At 37.5% G+C, this 22,171-nt stretch overlaps 1 protein-coding gene across 7 annotated transcripts in view; it reads left to right on the plus strand.

Moving 5' to 3' along the window:
• Nucleotides 1-21,872, plus strand: part of OSBPL3 (oxysterol binding protein like 3) — a 95,626-nt gene extending 73,754 nt beyond the window's left edge. For 5 of the 7 annotated variants that reach the window (XM_072854118.1, XM_072854117.1, XM_072854114.1 and 2 more), the window contains exons 15-22: nucleotides 1,375-1,512; nucleotides 4,269-4,332; nucleotides 7,336-7,414; nucleotides 9,522-9,666; nucleotides 10,998-11,142; nucleotides 11,833-11,959; nucleotides 12,462-12,668; nucleotides 14,217-21,872. In XM_072854118.1, coding sequence (XP_072710219.1) covers nucleotides 1,375-1,512; nucleotides 4,269-4,332; nucleotides 7,336-7,414; nucleotides 9,522-9,666; nucleotides 10,998-11,142; nucleotides 11,833-11,959; nucleotides 12,462-12,668; nucleotides 14,217-14,313 — 1,002 coding nt within the window. In that variant the 3' untranslated portion in view covers nucleotides 14,314-21,872. The remainder of the gene's footprint in view (nucleotides 1-1,374; nucleotides 1,513-4,268; nucleotides 4,333-7,335; nucleotides 7,415-9,521; nucleotides 9,667-10,997; nucleotides 11,143-11,832; nucleotides 11,960-12,461; nucleotides 12,669-14,216) is intronic. The other 2 variants (XM_072854120.1, XM_072854121.1) reach the window with 1 other exon arrangement.
• The last annotated feature ends 299 nt before the right edge of the window (nucleotides 21,873-22,171 follow it).

A 22,171-nucleotide genomic window follows, 5' to 3' on the forward strand; every position in this document is an offset into this window, starting at 1 on the left:
GATCTCAAAACCGGGCAATATGAATGTATGTTGGGTACAATAATGGTGTCATCTTCTGCTAGTGCAGAACCCTGAATTCTATATTTGGCAAAAGAACAAGAGAAAAATGCATTTCAGTCGTTCTGCTTCCAGGTGCACAAGAGCTACTTAATATGTAAGCCCGTAAATAAAGGATTAAAAGCTCTCTAATTTATCATAAATGGAAGCTATAGATCATCCCTTAAACTGAATTAAGCCTTTTCAACTCAATATATCCTATCTTAAAATGAGGTTATTAATGAGTGTAAATAGTCCTGTTATAAATACTGTTTGAAAAGCCTCTTGCTCCATTCTGACACTCTGCAACGGTTACAATTTCATGTCTGTTCTCAGGACAAGAGGGTGTGGCTATTAACTGGGATTTTCTGTGCATAGCCTTCTTTGTTCTCTTGAGAACATATGTTAAAAGGAAAAGGAAATGAGCAGTAGTTGTTCATATGAGAGTGAAAAGAAGCCTTTTCCCTCCTTCTCACACCCAAGCATCTGGAAATTACCTCAGAATGGAGTATTCTTTGCCTTTGAGAAATTCCTGAGGCAAAATTAATGGAAGCTGTTGCATAGTAATTGCAATAGTTCATAAAAAAGCCATTCTGAAGTGGATTCAGTTTCTGAAATTGTGAAAGGAGAGCATCTACACTTTCACAAGATGAGGAAAAGGGAATGAAAAGGGAGAAAAATGGTACAAAAGAGACCTGAATCGAACAACTCCAAATTCTAATTTCTCAGGTTTAGGAGGAATTATGCTTGAGTTGACTGCAAAAATTTGAAAGGGTTACCTGTGTCTCAATCATCATCAAGAGCAGTTTCATGATTAGGTAATAGCACACAGTAGATAAAAGGCAATTCAATTCAAACTGCATTAGAAATAGCAAACTTGGTGAAAACTGATCCAATACTTCCTGTGCCATGGTTAGGAAAAGGAGAGTTGGTAGATCCATGGAATCACAGACCATAACTATAAAAGCCAGTTATAATACAAAATCTAACAGTGATTTTTAAGATTACTGCTTTGAACTGTGTTGCAGAATGCTAAGCTGTTTCAAACAGTTTTCAGAAATGCTGTTTTCAGTTGATGAAATTTGCAGTGTTTGACCCTAATAACTCCCCCTGGACCCTTGAATGACTCTCTGAAAACTGAATAATTCTCTAATGGGTAAGCTAGTGCTTAACTTGCAGGAGGCATCCATATTTGTAGGCTGCAAATGGTGGGAAAAATACAGAATCTGATGTCAGGATAAGACCTTTTTTTTTTTCCTTCTGTTAAATTAGAATGTATAGCAAAAATTGTGCATGGTTGTGGTAAATTAATTAATCAAAATTCCACGTTATTCCCAGGTGTATATAGCTGCATTTGCAGTCTCTGCGTATGCATCCAGTTACTACCGAGCTGGAAGTAAGCCATTTAATCCTGTGCTTGGAGAAACCTATGAATGTATTCGTGAAGATAAGGGTTTCCAGTTCTTTGCGGAACAGGTACTGTATGCTGCAACCCTTAGATTTGCTACTTGATACACTGCTTAATTATAAATGCATGGCTGGAATCCTCTGGAATTAATAGCAAAATACAAAATTATTTTATATAACCTGAGCCCAGCAAAACTCAAGGGATGCTGCAGAATTATAAATGAAGAAAATTGTTTTTTGAGGAAACTGCTAACTCTGGCATGGAATATGACAACCAACAGCTGACACTCAAGAAGCAAAGGCTGGCAGGCTGCCTATTCCAGTAACTAGATAACTTGGTTAAGTAGAGTGCAACTCCCCGTGCTGAAATCTGATCACGGCTGCAACAAGCATTCACATTCTTGTCATTTTCTTTTGTGTGTGATCATTAAAAATACTGTATCTTCAGCTGTTTAATGTCTTCTTTTATAACAAATATATCCCTTGTGTGAGTCAATCAACCACTAGTACTTTCTATGGCACCATGAATATTTCTGCTTCCTGTCCAAATACTTTGTAGGCTAAGCCTTTCATATCTGGTACCACAGCTTAGTAGGTGAAGAATGTATACAACACATCAAGGTCTGAGTGTTTAGGAAAATAATTCCCCAATAGAAGAATAATTATTAAGTATGGGTGAAAAATAATAAATTTAAACCAGCCAAGTTACCAAAATTGCTAAGCTTGAGACATATGTTAAAAAGAGATAAAACTTAAATAATCTGGTGCCTAGCAGAGTAAGAATGGTTGAAAGCTGTCTTGTTCTGTCTAGACATAACAAAAAAAAAATTACAAAAAGTGCAGTGGGCAAGGGTGTACAACCTAGAAATTTGATCAGAGAAAGCCTTTTGAGAGGCTTCTTTTAGGCAGCGAAAAGTGTTTTTGACCACCTCTGAAGATACAACATTTTGTACATTATGTTTTAGAACTGACAAAAAGGAGTGCTATGTGATCTTTCCTTAGTTTTGGGAAATGTCACAGGCAAAGGTAAAAATAAGGGAAAATAAAAAAGCAAAACAGTCAAAGCAAGAATAAAATTTAAAGTTCAAGTAGTGTATCTGGTTCTTCATTGTGTTACTTCAGTTCTAAGATGATATGTATAGAGCACTGCAGTTACCAGTGCAACATCGAATTGGAGTAACAAAGTGGTGAATAAAGCTTGGTACTGAGCTTAATGTCATATTGAATTAAAGGAAGAGATTTCCCCCTGAATATTGGATAAATCAGTACAAAGGCTACTTTTTCTAAAGAGGAATTTTAATACATGAGGGGGCTTGGGCTGTTAACAACTATTGTTCTAATATGTGCAATAAGTGACGTGAGTTTATAGAGTGGTAAAGTTACTGTAATAGTATGGGGTGGAGGAATATTAGGAAGGGAGGGCAGTATAGGAAGAAAAACACTTCATGCAGCTTGCAAGCATTAAGTATTTCTCTTTGCATCAGAAGCTGTTGCTTATTGCTTGTTTGTGCAAGCATTTTGATGCTTACTCTGGATAACTTGTTAGTGCAGATAGTATGTAATCTGTGGAATAGAGAGGCAAAATGTATAAAATAAGAGAGATTCTGTTCTATTACTAGAGTGAGTTTAGAATAACTCGACTTAGCACCATGACCTTACTCTGGAATTATAACAGTTTAAGTGAGAGCTAAGTTTAACCCATGAATTATAGTGACATCTGGGGTTAATCTGCGTGCAGTATGCAAGAGAGAGTGCATTGCTCTTGGTGGATTAGGGCATAGCTGAGAGTAATTAGTACTTTTCTCTCTTTTTTTTTTTTTCCTTAAAACTAAGAAGAGGATGTTCAGTAAATAACTGGATGCCTGAGGAAAAAATGCTCAATAACAGATTTGCAAAATGAGTAACAAAGAAGAAAGTAAAACTGCATTTGAGCCATGTATGTGGTTAAGAAATTAAATTCATAGTGGGAAATAGCAATTTGACTTGAAAATAAAGTTGTCTTTGTCAAAAGAACAACAGGCATTATGCATCAGAGAGTTGGTCCTGGTCAGTTGTTGGTTGTGTTCACCCAGATGCGAGAATTTACAGCCAAGGATGAGTGGCTGCTTTCACTTTGTGCAGTTACTTTATTATTTACTATTTCCTTTTAATAGTCTGCATTGTGTATTTGTTTGTTTACTCACAGTCCTTGCTTTGCTATTTTGGTGGTTGCCCTAATTCATGTATGCGCTATTACCCAAAGCTGATAAAATGCAGTGCACGTGGTTAGAGTTTCGCACTAGAAACACCTGGGGTGTCACTACTGCAGTAGTAGGGTTTGCTAGATGGAACTTCATGGCTTGATTTCTCCACCCGTGGCCCCTCAGAGATGCTGATCTCTGTCTCCTCCCTCTTAGTCAGGGTTTTGTGGGTATTTACTGTACAGAAGAATTTGGCCCTTTGTTTTTTTTATTTTTGTCTGTGTGCTCAAAGTGCAGCTTCTGTTAATACATGAAGAGGTCCTAAGGGTAAATGTAATTACCACCTTAGAAACAATGTACAAAATATATAGTTAGATTTTCACTCGATGAACAAAATTCACAGGCCTTTTAAAATAAGTGCTTCCCATTTCTTTCAAGGCTTCTTAGGTCTCAGTACCTTATTAATCGCACTGACTCCCCCTTTAGGACACAACTGCAAAAGGAAAGTAAACGGTCAAATTGTAAATGCCATATATGAATGAAAAATGAAGGGGAAAAAAAAAAAAAAAGAACCCAAACCGGAATGACTGTTCAAGTGTTAATATGTCCATCTTTTTTTTTTCCCCTTTCATGTCTTGCTATTAGGTCAGTCACCATCCACCTATTTCTGCATGCCATGCTGAATCTGTGAATTTTGCTTTTTGGCAAGGTAACTCTTCAGTCTATCATTTACTTTTACAGTATTCATAATATTTTCATTGTATGTCTAACATGAAATATCCAGAAATTGGGAAAAGGTGAAATTCCCTGCTTAAAGTATATTAGAATGGCTTTAAGAAATGCTAGCCTATACCTACTTGCATGCTTTTTACTTGGATGTTCTGTCATTATAAAAATGTTCAAGTTTTTTTATAACATTAATTGATTATTCTTTTCATGTACAAATATCTGCATTTCTTTAAAATCAGGTTTTCTTGGGGGGGGGGGGATGGACACCCTTTAGTAAGGAAGAATTGTACCTCAAGCTATTTCTAAAACAAACAAGCTAGAACTCAGCTTGAAAAACTACAAGTTAAATCCTGAGCCTTGGCAGATCTTGTAAACCTGTTTTGAAAAAAAAATTCCAAAAATGAGCATAACAGCAAGGATAAATATATTTACCATGTCTTTCTCTGCTGGCATTATTACAGTATGTAAGATTTTGTGCTATTTGACTACTAACATTGTGTTTCAAAATAACTGTTTTGGAGCTTTGTTTGCTGTGTAATACTGGTGAAGTTGTCAGCCAGTCACAGTACCTGTGTGGTTAGATATTTTTGGAGTGTACACAGAACATAACTGTGCCTTTTAACTCGGTTAAAATCCTTCACCCAGAGGTTTGTCAATTCACAATGTAGCCATATTATAACCTTTAATTCTCTTATGATTGACTCTGCTGACTTGATTATAGTTATTACGGATGGAGCCATACTGAACAGAAATTGGAACTCTGTCATTAGTCTGGGTTTCATTATTCCATATAATTCTTTGCTTTGTAAACAAATACAGGGACAAGAGTCCTTTTGTTCTTAGCCAAAAAGGAGAGATGACCAAAAATTTATGCAATAACTGAATACTGTATAAATAACACTAGATAGCAGCCTGTCTTAATAAAAACTGATGAGACTGATTTAACAGATCTTGACAATGGTTATCACTCAAATATTTTAACACTTGCATGTAGAGAACAAAGCTCTTCTGTAAAGATGAGAGCTGAGAATCTGGTCAATGAGAAAGAGTCTGAGATTTGTTCTTGATGAGCACAGGAGACTCAGGGTGCTGCAGGGTTTTGGGGGTTTGTTTTGTTTTGTTTTTAAATGTGGCTAGCTGAGCTCATAGGAGATCTAGAGAATGATTTTCTTCCAATGCAAAGGCAGTTTGTAAATGCTGTGGCCTCTTGTTATGGGGCTATATTAACTTACATGGAAAGATTAACATCAAATTAATCATAAAGGTAGCTTGGTAATGAGGTAAGTTCTTGCTGTGTGCAAAGACCTTTTCACTTACCATATTATCTCTTCAGCCGAAAAGCAGACAGTCCTCAGCAACATTGCCGGAGTAGTGCTGTCATCCCACCAGACACTGACCTTAGTTCATCTGTTTCAACATCAAGAAATCTCTTGATCATCTCTAGTGAGCCAGAAGACTGGGTTCTGACAGGGCCAGTTATTTTGGAAAACATTTTCCCTGACTTATGAAGCTGACTCTGCTTTTGCAAAGGAGTGTGGATGCATGAACAAGGGAAATGCAGAATAGAAAGTTCCAACTATTACAGCATCTGTGCCTGAATTAGTCTGAGCATAGCTTTGAAAAGAACACTTTGCTTTTCTTAGCTGTCGAAAATTTTGGATGATCAAGTTACACACTGTTTTCCAAGATGTTTCCCATGTACTGATCTCTGTGGGACAGCTGTGCCATTTATGAGAACACAGAACATAACACAGTCTGATAATACATTTTAACTGTTAAACTCAGCAGGGTGTGCCTTTGCCCTTTCTCTCCCATCCCACTGCAGAAGAGAGAAAGCTAGTAGAGAATTTGGCTCAACACCATCATAGTCAAGGTAGTTTTGGACCTCTTATTGTCTAGTACAGGAATCACAACAGAATTGCTGTCACTAAGGGCGCTGGCCCAGCATCAAACTTCAAAATTAAAAAAAAAAAGGTCCTTTCCTCAAGTGACAAGAAAAGGGTTACTTTTTTCATGAGGAATTCTGCCCTATGTCCCATTCTAGGCTTTGCAATGGTAGGCAGCTTTGTGTGGCTCAGTCCTATCACTTGAACGTATGTACTTGGGAGGTATGTAATCTAACTACAGTTTGAGCATCTATCTCACAGCCAGCATAACAGCTTCCCCCCACAATTGCATAGGAAACAGTGTTTTGGTTTTCCTTGTGTTAGTACTAGCATCTTTTTGAGACTAGAGATTTTTTCCCTCTTTTTCAGATTGGGCAGGGAATGGAGTTCCTAGTGTCTAATACAGCAAGGAGACTATTCCTCTGAGCTCTGAAGTTACTATGAAAGTTACTGCCTGAGTATCTAGCCTAATTTAACTCTAAACCCTTTCTGCCATGCTTCTCTGTCCATGTTTCTTTCTCTTCCAGGTGTTTTTGCTCAATAAATTTGGCTAAACTTGCATTGAGATTTCTCATCATTTTTCGGAGAAATGACTTGAGACTTGGATACGTCCTTCTGTGATTCAGACAAGATTTTAAAAGACCAGTTAAACTTACAGAGGAAGTTGGACTAAATCCCTCTGCAATTTTGTGCCCTTTGAAACATTCTTTTGCTTCTTCACTGTGGATGTTCTTAGTTGCTATATTTTTGTATTTTGAAATTCTGCTTTTGTTTTTGGAAATGTTTGCATTCATTCACTCACAACTGAATTGCAGATAAATATATGCTGTCTATAGCTTATTCAAATTCCTCTCTTTTGAAAAAGTTTTTGAGAGGACTTTTAAATCTCTCTTACTTTGCTATTTAAATAACCAATAATGTAATGAAAAGAACCCCAAACAAAACCATGTTCGAAGGTCCGCAGCATTCTTTGAACACTTTTATTATGTTGCACTTTGTTATTTTGCATTTCTTGAAAATAAAGTAGAACCCAAACAGAATGATTCACCCATGCTTATGACTAAACCTGTCATTTTTTTCCCCTCTTCCTGTTTCAGATGTAAGATGGAAAAACAAATTCTGGGGAAAGTCCATGGAAATTGTTCCAGTTGGTACAACACATGTAACTCTTCCAGCGTAAGTGCTGCAGTTGTGCATTGCTGTTCACACACAGGCACACACATGTTTGCACACACTGGAGCCACGTTTATCCAGATGAGAACAAGCTGTGCCATGCCTTATTAGACCTTTGGAAGAATTGGTGATTATGATTTAGTTTAAAAAGAAGGGGGGGGGGGGAACAAAACAAAACCAAACCAAAACCAGAAGCATATAACAGAGGCACTAACTCTTCCAAGGGTTATAAAAAACAAAAGATGAAATAAAAAACATCACTCCTGTGTATCTTGAAAAAAGCAAAGTTGGTATTTTCATACTTCAGTTGAATTTCAAGCTTTGTGCATTTTAAACTCACAGGGAAAAACTGCGTGGTAGAGGAAGCAATGAATTCTTTTGCTTGAATATGGGTTTGTGGGAGAACGTGTTGTTGTCTTTTGTACCTATATTTGTACGGACCCTAACACCATGGGGTCCTGGTCTGTAGGTGAGGCTGATAGCTATCATCACTGCATAAATAACTATTGTAAGTGATAAATAGAACCAGTTGCATATCTGGTGTTTATTATCCAAGGAAGTAAGCAGCCACTGTAGTTAAGTGTTGAGTATAGTTTAATTTTTTTAAAATAGAAATCTGCAGTGTTCCTATGCTGGCTTGTCAGAGTGCCCATTATAGATCAACAATTAAAATCCTTTAAAATTTGGCCTATATCCATCGTGTTTGCAGAACCAGAGGTCTAAAGGTTGAGTAGTGTTCCAATTAAATCTGTTTTCCAAAGAGAGTCTACAAAATTAATTATTCTGCCATCTGAAAAAAGAAAAATAACTAGCACTTATCAGACTAAACGACTAAGCATGCCTTTTTCTTTTAAGTGGGTAAAATTGCGACATAGTAAGATAGTATCCAAAGGTAATTTATAAAACATGTTGTGTTCATAGTGGCTAGCCTAAGCTGTGGAGTGAAAGGTCTTTAGGATGTGAGTGAGGGTTCAGAGGCAAGCTAACTAATGGATTAGGGCCCATGGTGGGGCCTAATTATTATTTTCCCCATGGAAAATCATCCGATTCATGTGTTGTCTCCATGTGCTGGTTTGTATCCCTGTGTATCTGATACAGAATTGGGTACAAAAAAGGTACTGAGGCTATAGGCAAAAATGAAACATTAGTATTAAGGTTATTTTTTTAGCAAATACAGTATTTTTAGCATGCATAATAGAGCATGTGACGTGCAGGTAGGGGCAGGAAAACAAGTTACTGTGGGGTGAATTGGATGCATATCTGCTAGTCTGTAAAAACTGTCCTTGTGCATGCTCTTACAAAGCACTAAGTGAAAGCAAGTGATTAAAGGGAGGTAAGGAAAGATTGTAATATCCTCATGGGACGTGTGCGAGGCAGTTGCTCTAGGGAAACTGGTGATTTTTAAGTTTACCCTTTATCTTACCAGTAGCTACTTGGCTATCAATACCCAAAACAAACTGTAGAATATATGTCTTAATGAGACATGTATTTTGAAGTTTTCCTTTTCTTGAAGTTTTATAAAGCTCTTTTATAAGAACATATACTTCTTTAATAAAAGGTAAAATGTATTACCTATTGGTATTTCTCATCTCTCCCTGTCTGCTGTCTTCCAGTGTGCAACTGCATCTTGAACTACCTGGTGAGAACTTTTGCTCTTGCCTGAAGCACACACATAGGCTCAGCCTTGAGAGCTTGAGCCAAGCTCATTCCTCTCAATAAGCCTTCTGATGACTCTGGTGGCCCATGTCTTTGTGTTTTCAGTTGTCACTGTGTTACAAGCTGTGAAATGGGCATTTCAGACAGTGGAAGATATTAGAATGATTACTTTTGGAAACTTAAAACTGGTAAACAGGGGTAAGTAAATTGAGAGAAAACTGAGTTCAAGACCTAAGTTTATAGCAGAAATGAAAAGGGTTTTCTGGAAGACAGGATTGTTGTCATGGAGTTTGTTTTTGAGAAGGTGTGGGACAAGAAGATGAGGCATTCCAGAAAAAAAATTGTTTTCCGGGGTTTTTCTAATGCAGGTTCTCTGCAATTTTTTTTCACAAGCTTATGAGCTTGTTTGAACATGGCATGAGATGAGATTTTCTTGTGTGTATTTTTTTTGCAGTTTTAAAGACCATTTTGCATGGAACAAGGTGACATCTTGCATCCATAACATCTTAAGTGGGCAAAGATGGATTGAACACTATGGAGAGATCATCGTCAAAAATCTTAACGATGACACTTGCCACTGCAAACTGACTTTCATAAAGGTAACCACAGCAGTAACCACAGCAATGTTGGCAGTGCCTTTTCTAACAGACACAGCAGTGGGTGGATGCTGTCTGCTGAAGCTCAGTACAACTGCTTACAAGTTGTATTTTCCTATAGTTCTGCTGTAATTACCTGTGATTCTTTGAGAAACTTTAACTCTGAAGGAACTGCCACTCACTAGGTAGAGCCAGACAAGAAAGAGAAGCAACAGCTTTCTCAGGTGATTCCACCTGAGATGCAGAAAAGTGTGGGGAAAGGAAAGGAAGAAATATGATGAAAAACCTACTGTGTGTTTGATGAGAGAGGTAGGCACAAGGTGGCTTACCACATGCCTCCTGCTAATGCGTTGGCATGCACTGTGGTCGCATTCATTCAGCAACTGTAGAACCAGTGCTTATGCAGGGTGCTTCTCTAGCCCTCTCTAATGCTCTTTTCTAGCCCTTTGCAGGTACTCAGAGGAGCTTATGTGAGAGTTTGTGGTGTTACTCAGAGCTTTTGCTTCAGTACAAGGCGTCAAGATATGACTTCCTCAGGAAATGCCCTCATAACTGAAATTAAAATTAGTTTTTGGCAATAGATGACTTCTTCCTAGTAAAGGAAAATCAATGAAAACCTAAAACGATGCCAAAATTTCTAACCTGAGAAATAGTTTTGCAAAGTATGCTAGGAGACACCTTAACCTGCATTTTCTGTATCTGATTGCTGGAGAAAGGCTGTGCTTTTCATAGAAACAGACCATACAGATACAAGCTAAGTACTTCAGCGTACCTATGCAGCATGGCATGCTCAGCAGCAGAAGGAAAGTTTCCTTTTCTTATTTTTTTCCTGAATACTTTGTGCTTTCTAAGAAGCATTAGGGTGATTTTTTTTTCCAAATACTTATTTGAAAGTACTGTAATGTATTTGCAGAGTTGCAATCGATGTTTAGAGTTCAAATTTTAAAGATTGAGAGCCTGCAAATCCTACATCTTTGATATTGTAAATTGTCTAAAGTGGAGGTTACTGTATCAGTTCCTTCTCTTCCTCTTCTGCAAGAGAACAGATGTAGATGGGGAAGATGTAGATAACTAAGTCAGGAGTCGGTTATGCTTCACCTAGTACTGCCCTGGAAAAAAGCAAACAAAATAAATGTGATTCTCGACATTAGTATTTTCATAAGCCAATTAATAGTACTAACAGCAGTTGTTTGCATATGATATTGTAGTGCACACCTAAATGAATAGTTTCCATTTCAGAAAACCACTCTACAGCATGGTGCTACTGACATGGCAAAATCACTCACACTTGATCTCTTATGCACCTTTTTTCCCGTTGTTTCTTTTAATTCTAGGCAAAGTATTGGAATCCAAATGCACATGAGATTGAAGGCAGTGTCATGGATAAAGCCGGGAAAGTTGTGCATAGACTCTTTGGGAAGTGGCATGAAAGTTTATACTGTGGGACAACAACATCTTCAAACTGCATATGGAGAGCAAGTTAGTGATCAGAATGGCTAATGTACAGAACTTAAGATCTGCTTGAGAATAAGCTTACTATTTTCATCTCTTTATTAGGCCCCAACTTCCTGTTATTTCTATGTGGAATATTAGATTTTTGTCAAGCATTTAAAATTTAGACCAGAAGAATACAACATTTAACTCAAATAATATGGAGAACTTAATCCCACGGCTTCCTGCGTTTTCTCCATTCTCCCTCATTTTCATATTTGGCCATGAAGTGGGTATTGAGGACTCTAAAAGGAAGGAGAAAAAAAAAAAAAGGAACACACACCCCCACACACTTTTTGTGTACAGAAGTGTAGTGTATTTCATGTATTAAACATGGGAGGATAGCCCACAAAGATCAATGCTGTAATGACAGCCATATCTGAACTTCTCCCGGACTCGTGGGGTTTTGTCTACTGTAGTTTGAAAAAGCACTATGATAATACCATGGCCTTCATCACAGTTGTGCTCTGATTCAGCTGAGAGAACAGAAATCTGTTTTGTTGCAGTGCAATTATCAAGTGGGATGTTCTCTTTTGTCACATTATTAAAAACCTCTTATTCCCCCAGAATTGAGACTGTGGTTCAGAGATGAACAAATGACTGAGGGGAGCTTGGAATTTTCCTTCTAAAGATAATAGCAATTAATTGGAATTCTGAATGTACTCTTTTCTTCTGTAGATCCAATGCCTAAAGATTATGAACAGTGGTATGGATTTACTCAATTTGCACTGGAGTTAAATGAACTGGATCTGCAAACTAGGTCATTACTCCCATCCACTGATACACGTTTTAGGCCGGACCAAAGGTAAGAAGTTTTAACTCTTAAATATCTTCTTCAAATAGTTCTTAATCTTCTGTGCTTTATGCTCACTTTACCCTAAGCTCAGACTATTTTGTGGATACCTGCAGTGTGTTTCTACTTCTACATTCGTGTGCATCTGAAACAGACATTTTAATTGCTTATCAAGAGATGATCTATCATTATGGACCAGTGTTTCCTAAAATTGGCTCTTGCATGCTTCTAGGTAACTAGATGTTATCTAGATATTTTCAAAGGTGTTAAAACTTCAGTACTTCAGGTACTGGACGTTGAGTGTACTGTGTTTGAATAGCCAAAAACTGAGACACTTGAAATTTCTTTCTGCGGTGCAATTTCTACTGTTGCTAACTTCCAAGGAAAAGAATATAATATAACGATGACTGAGCTTGTTACGAGAGTTACTTTTCCTTAAGTGCTTTTTGATAGTGCAGTTTTCTGCAGGTGTAGCTGTTTACCTTTCAAACACTGTGAACTCCCTGCTGTAAAGATTAGATTCTGGAGCTCTAGAGGACCTGGCAAAGATGGGGGACAGGAGCACCAATTGTGTCTCTTATCACCACTGGTGCAACAGGTTTCTAGAAGAAGGGAATATTGAAGGAGCTGAAATGCAAAAGCAGAGGATTGAGCAGCTACAGAGAGAACGACGGAAGGTGCTGGAAGAAAACAATCTAGAGCATCAGCCTAGATTTTTCAGGTACTATATAATAATTAGCATATACTATCATTTATTGAAATTCTTATTATAATTCTGTTTCTAAACTGCCATAGAGCGGGCCCCATTTTTTTCCATGTTTCTTCTATATTCTTGATTTTTGTACTTTGGCAATGTAGAACACTCCAGACTTAATTAAAACTCAAGATTATGTATTGCTTTTTCATTAGTGCATCCCTGAATTTCTTTCTAATTTTTTTGCCTTGATGGTGATGGATATTTAGTCTATGTTTGAATTTGCCTGAGTGAATGTAGCATCTTTGATTCTTTCAAGCAAGGTGAAGTAGCTGTATTTAGCTTAATTACCTCTGCTGAATTCAGTGGGATGGCCTTGTGCAGAAGTGTGCAGAGTTGGAGCCTTTCATTTCCAGGGCTATTTTTGAACATGTTTTCCCTATATGATAGGGACAGAATTATCATTCAGAGGGCACTTTATTTCTTCCTGTTGTAAATCAATTAAAGGGAGACTTCAGCCATCAAAAGCCAAAAATGAATGCTAGTGAGGACATGGCCTTTTGCCCTTCAGCTTCTCTGTTCTCCTGCAATGAAAGAATTGGAGCCAAGGTGAATGTTGTACGGGCCTATGTATCACAGTTAACAGATCTGTGATCCTAATTTTTTTCTGGATAGATACATACTGTACTTCTGACGAGCACAGAAACGTTTAAAATAGGTGCAAAAAGGAAATGCCGCACTCCACTACTTGTCCAAGGAGCTGGTGAGCTAACTCATCACAAGTCAATCACACCTGCCACAGAGAAGCAAATGTTGCTTCCAGCAGGCTAATAAGATAGGATAGAGACAAAGTCTAATAGTCTGTAATTGTATATTCACAATGAGGACTGTGAATGTGGATGAGGATATGAATCCTCACAATGAGGATTTAAAAACTGAGATTTGTGCTGTGGATTTAAATAACAGAATAAAAAATTTAATTACTATATAGCAAAAGTGTTACCCAGTGCTAGATGTGAATTATGCATTTGGCTTTTCAATAGTGATTTCTCTCTTGAACCAGTCACAAGCCTTGATTTACTTAAAATAATAATTTGCTGTTGTGCCAAAAATATTGTACACTAGATCAAAAGCAGACTGCTTCCTTCAGGGTATGGTACCTAGTGCAATGAGTCTTGACTGAGAGGTAAAGACTCTCTTTATGCAATAACTGTGGTGGGCCATCTTTGGAGAGGTAAAAGGAAAGTTTCCACTTTCCACTCAAAGCTGCCTTTGAGACCACAAAGTAAACCCGTACTGTAGTTTTAAGTGCTAAGCACTGATATGTGACAGTGAAGTAAGAGTGTTGATCTCAGCTGAACACTAGGCTACTGAGGTGCATCTCCAAGGCCCAGTGCAGACATACCAGTTCGACTCCCCAAGCCATATAGCCTTGTTTGAAGGCTGTACTGAGTTGCAGAGCACCTGGTTCATGGGCTGGATTGGGTATCTGCGCACAGTGCTACACTGCATTACACAGCATATGTATGGAAAATACAAGCTTTACATTTAAGGCATTTGTTTAATCTTTGATAGGAAATCCAACGATGATTCCTGGGTGAGCAATGGAACCTACATGGACCTTAGAAAAGAACCTGGTTTTTCCAAACTGGACAATCCTGTCCTCTGGTGAAAGAGGAGCCAAGTGAAGATATTCTGTGCTGTATTCTTGGATCTGATTTAAAAGAAGTATATATAAAATATATCTATATATATACATATATCTATATATACACACACACACACATATAATATATGTGTGGGGCGTGTGTATGTGTGTAAGTGTGCATATCTCCAGAATTGTGCTTAATTTAGAATCTGATAATTCATTTGTTTTCTTTACTCTGACTATTGCAGTGATTGTTTGAATGTATAAATACCCTAACTTCTTTTTATAAAGTATTTAATAAATAGTATTGAATGTTAACAGTGAGAAGGAAAAGAGGAGCTTTTACACTACTTTTCCAATGTGTAATAATGTCAGTTCTGAGTTAACTTATGCCTTATTGAATTGCATTGGAGACAATAGCATCAGCATCTCCTAGCTGTGCTGAGAAATCAGAGTGCAAGCCTTAGTAACTCAAACTGTAAGTAGGCTTCCACAGTTCAATTAATAGTTCAGCTGTCTGTGGGCTGGTATAAATGGCTAAAACAGATTATCAGCTGGTGCTGGAATCTGAGTATGATCCCTTGCTGCCTGTAGAAAAGATTTAAATACGCTTTTGTTTCTGTTAGCTTTCTTCTTAGCATTATGGAAGAGGTAGTTCTGAGCTTACATCAGTGGTTCTACTGCCTTATACATAAACTGTACCTGGCTAAATGTAGTGCTAGAAATTCAGGAATCGCCAAAATTTTCCACTGGGAATCTTCAGATTTTATAGCCTCCAACAGGGCAAGAGGAGGAGATCCTTTGTACATAATGCTTGAGCACTGACTAGATGAAGAAGCTCTCTTTTTCCAGTAAGTAAAATCTATACAGAGCATGAAATCCTGTGCTTCCATAGCTTCATTTGTTTTTATTAACCTAAAAATTGCAACAGTAAGACTTTTTAAAAAGTAAGCAAACTGATTGTTTTAAGCTAGAGATTTTTTCTTAGTATTTTGATATTTTCTACCTCTTGAGAAATAAACAGCATATTTAAGATCTTATATTTAAAAAATGACCATCTGCCTTATGGAGAAATGTATGGAGTCTTTGCTCTTCCTCTGTTTGTTTGTTATGTTCAGATAAATATTCAAGTGTCTTGCACTAAATCAGTTGCATCTCTTTCCTGTAATTTTATACATATAACTAGATTTGTGAAACTGCTAAACCATAGGTCAGAAATATAGCAGGAAACAAATGTAGCAGAAGTCGCACTTTTGAATTAAGATTATAGAGATGGGCAGTATTTCTGGTTTTTCTGTCAAATCACAATGCCACAGTCATTAACAGAATAATTTGCATTCCTGCCTATCTGCAACCTAAGCCTGACCCATGATTCTTCAAGTCTGTTCTATGTGTCTGTGACTCTCTGGCAACAACAGGGTTTCCAAGTTTAGATCTCTATCCCGTCACCACCACCTTTTCTTTTTCTTACATGCCACTTCAATGACACAAATGCAAATGTTGTTGGCATGTTTAACTGGCTTATGACTGGAACAATTGGACAGGGCATGGATAAGGGAGACTTCCTAGGGAGACTAGTAGCTTAGAAAAGCTTGCACTTTACTGTGTGCTGCATTGTTCTAAAGAAAACCCATTAAAAATTGATCCATGTATTATATGTAACATGAAGGAAATACTATGAACGCTTCCATTTTGAACCAAATCTGTGATGTCAGATTAGATGTATATTTGAATTTTGCTTTCTGTTACCTTGAAGCCCCATTGTCTTAGAGGCAGATGAATGTTTTTTCACCCTTTGTCACTTTGCCCAGGAACTCTGCCTCACTACTATCTCTGTAATTTATTACCAAAGAAGTTAGCACAATTCTTTCTATTTAATACGTCTTTTAAAGACTTGACTACCATGCCAGCAGCTCACAATAAGGCAAGGTTCACATCAATACAAAGACAAAATCTGGGCTTTGATTCCAAAGGAAATCTTAACCTTTGGGGACTGTTGGGCTTTTCAAGGGAGGTGAGGATCTCTTCATGGCTTGTTCCCTTCCTGTGTTTTATTCTTGTATTGACTGTCAAAACCTGGCACAGAAATGAGTTGATATTTGTAATTATTCTTGCTGTTGGTAATTACCATTTATACTAAAAATAACATCCGTTTAACAACAAAAGAGGGTAGGGCAAATAAAAAAAAAGCTTTTTTAAGAAAGGGAGCAAAATTTGTGGAGGAAGCATTAAACTTGCTCATCATCATATTTGGCAGCTACTGCGATTACTGTCTGATCTGATTGCTGGGTTTGTATTTTCTATGTGTGGAGAGGATTTCCCCATACTTAGTCATATGACCTAGTAGTTGATAGCATCTGAAATTAAAGGATTAGAGGCCAAAAGGCAAAGTTAAAGATTAGAAAACCAGCAGGTGTTAAACAAAACTAATCTCATATCGGGTGTTTGAGTCATGGTTTTTGAGAAATCAGACTGGCAGTGTCGCCTTGTATCTTACAATCTAAAATGTCTAAAATGTCATTAATCAAAAGACAAGAAGCATTGGGCTGAGTAGTGCGTTATATAAAATTTTCTTCAGCAAAATTCCCATATCAAGAAGGTAAACTTCAGAACTTTACTATCATCTCCAGAAAAATAATGCCTGAGAATAATGCAGGGCATTTCTTAAACACATGAAGCAAAATCATTGCACAATAGCTCCTTCTGTAAATCTCTGATACACATCTGCAAACATGGTGTAGCCAGTTGTGAATGATTCTCTGACCCCATGTTTCCAACTGCAGTATAGTTGTCCCTGCTTACTTTTGTACAAAACAATTTGGTTTAGTTGTTAAACTTCTGTCAACTGTATATGAAGAAGTGGAAGAAAATTGTCTTGATTTTACTTCTGTGTATTTCTGCATAAAAATATATTCATCATTCACAAACCTTAATATACTCTATACAGATATTCTTTGTAAAATATGAAATTTTGTAAAATACGAAATTCTTTGTAAAATACGAAATTTTCTTCCCCAAAACTTCAGATGTGTTAATGGGTGCAAAACTTACATTAGCTTTCTGCTATATAACTAAGACAGCTCTTGTTTTTAATAACTGACATCGAGGGACTTTTTTCCCCCATTTCTACACTGAACGGTAAAAAGAACGTATCAGGCAACTTACTGCTTCCTTTCATACACAGCAGTGATCCCCAAGCTGTTTAGCTCAATGGATCAGTCTTAAAATTTCCTGATGACTATTGCCTGCTGTTATAGCTCTCTTATTTGATGACTTTATAAGCATTACTTAATATGATTTTGGAGGGCAATTTGAGAAGCACTCATCTAGCACTGCCTTTCTTTGTGTATCCATTTACAAAGTAAAAAACTCATTATAAACTTATGTCAAGATGATGGAGCAGCTCAGGCCTTTGGGTGTTAAAACACTGGCTCAGTTTTCAAATTACACAGCAAAGAAAGAAAAAAAATCCAGGGCAACAGTGTTCATAGAAACAGAAACCCACAGCTCTACTTCCAGATTTGCAGACTTGACACTTGGTTTCTGATTTTGATACAGTGTAAGTTTGGGATTATGAAACAGCGCAACTTGTTTAGGAGACTACCCTTGATAGCATAAAGTGCCCTTTCGACTGAGTGGAACTGGAGGGCACCATTAATCATTGCATTCCTTTCTTAATCTCTGCTCTCTGAGATATGCTTTATATGTTAGTTTGCCAGCACCAATTTACTTCTTTTAGATGCTTTTTGAAATACAGATCCAGTAAAGTACTTAGGTTCTTTATACAGAGCTTGGAAAATTAGTTGCATGGAAGGAAGAACAAAAACAGCCAAAATTTTGAGAAGGAAACATCCTAGAGATCTGTTCTTCCACCAACAAGTTTTCTTTGAAGGACTGGAAGCAGGATTGCTGCTTTCTTTTAAAAGCTGGCCCCTGAAGGAGGTGGTGGCTGCAAACACTATCACCTTATTATTTGGCAGTTTAGTGTTGAAGCCAGATCACTGTACAGAAAGGAACACAAATTCATGGGGCCAGAACGTACAACCAGGGACAGCATTGGGGTTGCACAAAGGCCCAGTGCCGGTCTCAAAAAAAACCCCCAAAAAACAATCTAACAAAAACCCCACCCCTTCCCATGCCCCTCACTTTACCTCAGCCATTTACAGTCCTGTTTAGGTTTTCTATGTGTCCCCTCATGTCTAAAAGTCGTTATTCAGTGTCCCATTTTCTCTTTATTAAAAAAAATTCTGAAGAATAGGAAAACAGTCCATTCTAACAAGCTTTTAAATGACAAATCATGCCCAAAAGCTGTAGTTAAAAACTTTCCCCATAAACATTGTGGCCTACTTCTGTATCTTTTCCTTGACTGTGAACAGGACTTGCTTCCCACTTGCACTCTGGAGTCAGACCTGGTAAGGGTAGTGTGCTACGGAAATGTGCAGCTACAGCTGCTCAGCGTACTCCTAATTAATGTCCTTGCATCGGCTTTTGTGTAAATCTCTTCTGTCATCTCTCTAGATGACCAGCTTTGCAGAGCAGGAAATTTTCAGCATATCTTATTTTGTACAATACATCTTTTTTTTGTGGGTGTACAACTCGTACAGAGGGGGCAAGCTGAAGAGGAGTGCAAAACTTGGCCCACAGTGCATATATAATAGAGAGAAGGATGAAATCCAGCTTCTCCACATAACTGAATACGTCTTGCAAGGGCTAGAGTCAGATGGTGGTATTCAAAGGAGTGAAGTTAAAATAGAAGGGGCTTTTTTTGGTTGAGTGTGTTTTCATTCATGGATTATGCCTACTATAAATAAAATTCACAGTATTCACTAACTCATCCTTTCTATTTTCTAGCTACTGGTGGGTGCAACTTACTCCAGCAGCTGTGGGTTCATAAGAAACTGCACGTTATCTGGCTTATCTGTTGAAACTTAGTAAATGCTGTAACTTATCACCAAATGTATTATTGTACTGCTCAGTTCTTAGATACTGTTCTTGCTGCAGCTTTTGAAAGCAATAAGAGACATTTTCCACATAAATAGTTGCCATATGTTAAAAAATTATTTTAAGCGGTTCCTTTTTTATATATAATTTTTTGGTGGTTTTGTTGTATGAAACAAAGCTGTATTAAAGCTTATGAGAATGTTTGGGAGGTTGATCCACAAGAGGTGATGAGCTCCTTCAGCTCCGCACCTTTGAGATTGTTGGTATCCCTGAGAATCCGTCAGTCTTGTCGTTATGTTAACAGTATTTTACTAGTTCCAGTACTGGAAAAACATACCACATGTGTGAGGTATTACATACACTAAGCTGCTAAATGCTGAATTTGTTGTTTGTTTTGATAGGGCATTAGTGATTTCAGAATGAAGAAAGGTATTTTATGTGTTAGAATTATCACTGACTTTCAGATTTTTAAGAAAACGTTCTGTAGTCAGGATCATTCCTGTTTTCTGCTTCACTTACTCAAAAAATTTGTAATAATGTTGGAGCACCTTGATGCGCAATTTGATTTATTATTTTTGTCTCTGTAACCAATTTAGTTGGATGTTAATAAATCATACTTGCAAAAGGTCATAGAGCACCCTGACTTTTTCCCAGGGGTTGCAAGCACCTTGCTTCAAAGGTTGTTAGTGACAGCTGAAATAAGTCTAGCTGCTGTAGTGATCTGTGCTTTTTATACTTTCCAAAGTGGCAAGTATGAAAGAGCTTCCATCTGTTAGAAGCCTTATTTGTCACTCTTACAGTCTGTCTGGTAGTTGTGCAATGTTCCAGTTGTTTATGTGCACACATTGTACAGCACTGTTGTATGGCTATTATGCCAGACACGGGGGCAGGGAAAGGGGTAAGCTGATGGAATTCATTTACAGCTGGAAGTTGATTCTTAAAAGCAGTTTTTAGTAGACAGATGTGCAGCATAAATGTTATGCTTTAGCATGAATGTGGAAACCACAAACCACATGTTCCCCACAAAACAACTTTTAAAAACAAGGAAACATAGTATTTACTGGATAAAATAAATAACTGGAAGGAAAAGGTATCAATGTGGTGTTTTCTCCCTTAGAGATGGTGACTCAGGACAGCTCTGTCAATCAGATCTATAATCCTACCCTCTATGTTTCACAGTCCCACCATATGTGTATAAGTTGCAATACAGATGGATTAGGATCTTGAAAAATGTGGGAGTACACTGAGTGTAATTCCTGACCAACCTGTAATTCCTGACTGCAGTTCCGCTGCGCTTCCCAGACTCAGTGTGTACAAAGATTTGGTGGGAGGGAGCATGCAGGTTCCAGGAAGAGGGGAAATTGGATCAATAAATCTGTTACCACGCAAAATATCCTCAGCTGTTGTACATGGCAGAATAAGGATAGAGGCCAAAAGAAAAACAGCTCTTATAGTGGGAAGAATCAGCTCCTGTTTTTTGAAATCCAGCCATTTTGGTTCTGTATTGGGTTAAGAACTTTGGAACTTGCTCATCATGTCAGTGCTCATCACTTCACTGCTGATTAATGTCATAGAGATCTGATATGCTTTAACTGGTACCTGAAATAACTAGCATTTAGTTCAAGTTGCTGGGAAAATAGCAGTTTACAGAAGCAGTAATATATTTTTCATAACTATAAAAGGGAGAGGAAGATGGCAAGGGATCCTCATTATTGGTGCCCTGATCACGAACCACCTAGGGCAGTAGGAACTTCTCTTACAGAGAAATGGATGCGGAGTGAATTTCTCATGATTGCCCCTGGAGCTAATAACGTGCCAAGTACCCATAGTGTGGTCAGTGCTACCCAAACAAAACAGGCTGTTCTCCCCTACAGAAGTGTAAGGTAAGCTTGGCTCAGATAGACCTTGCATCCAATTTGTGTTTAAGCTCAGTTGTCTGTTCATTTACAGTAATCTCTATTTTAAAGTCATTTTGCTTACTGCAAAATGATTCAAACCACCATAGCGTGAGGAAAAACACTGACAGCTGAGCAGAGCTTGCTCTGCATAGTAACTGACACATCTTGGCTTCTTTTTCTTTTATTTTTTTAATGCCTCTGTTACATTTCTTTCATCTTGCAAACATTGCTCTCCATACTCAATTTGCTGATTTTTAACTTAGACCCCCTCTAGTGCAGCGGATGCATAAGAATTTATAGGGTTACTCTGAGTTTTTAAATGGGGTTAAAAGCTGGCCAGATACCAAATTCTGCTGTATACTTATGAATTTTTATCTTTGCTTAGTCTGTACCAAGGGGAATATTTGAAATTGCTATGTGTAAACCCTCATTTGAGGTAAATCAACATTGCTCTACTGAGCTGAGTATAACTGAGGCTTAAGTTAACTGAGAATTTGACACTGTGGGTTCATTGATGTAAGTTTTTACAGGCTCTTGGGACAGTAATAAATTGCTGGAAGACAAGATGTTGTGTATGAACACCAGCTGATATTTCTGTCTGTAATTTCACAGACTTCAGGAATTATTGGCTTTCTCTAATGTGCTAGGGCACTATTTCTCTTTGAGGATTTTTAGAGCTGATGTTTCACTTGCTATTTTACTAGGAGCAGCTGTTAGAATTTGAAAATATGATTTTTTGCACAGTTAACGTTGTTTTTCTTTATTAAAATTCCTTTAATAAAAACTTGCTTTCCTAAATTACAAATTTCTTTTTAACTTGTATTTAAAAAAAAAAAAAGCAGCCATGATAAAGCCTGCAGTAAATCTAGTTTGAATTACTGCAGTACATGCCTTGAAAAATCCTTTCCTCCTTAGGTTTTATGAGGATATGTCTGCAATGCCTAGATTGCTGCCTAGAGCAAGGAAGATTATCTAGATTTATCAATAGATTAGAACCTGTCTAATAGCCGAGAGAGATTTACTGTTTTGTTTACTCTTAGGTT

This window comes from Ciconia boyciana, chromosome 2 (assembly GCF_034638445.1).
Source record: "Ciconia boyciana chromosome 2, ASM3463844v1, whole genome shotgun sequence".
In the NCBI taxonomy this organism is placed as follows: domain Eukaryota; kingdom Metazoa; phylum Chordata; class Aves; order Ciconiiformes; family Ciconiidae; genus Ciconia; species Ciconia boyciana.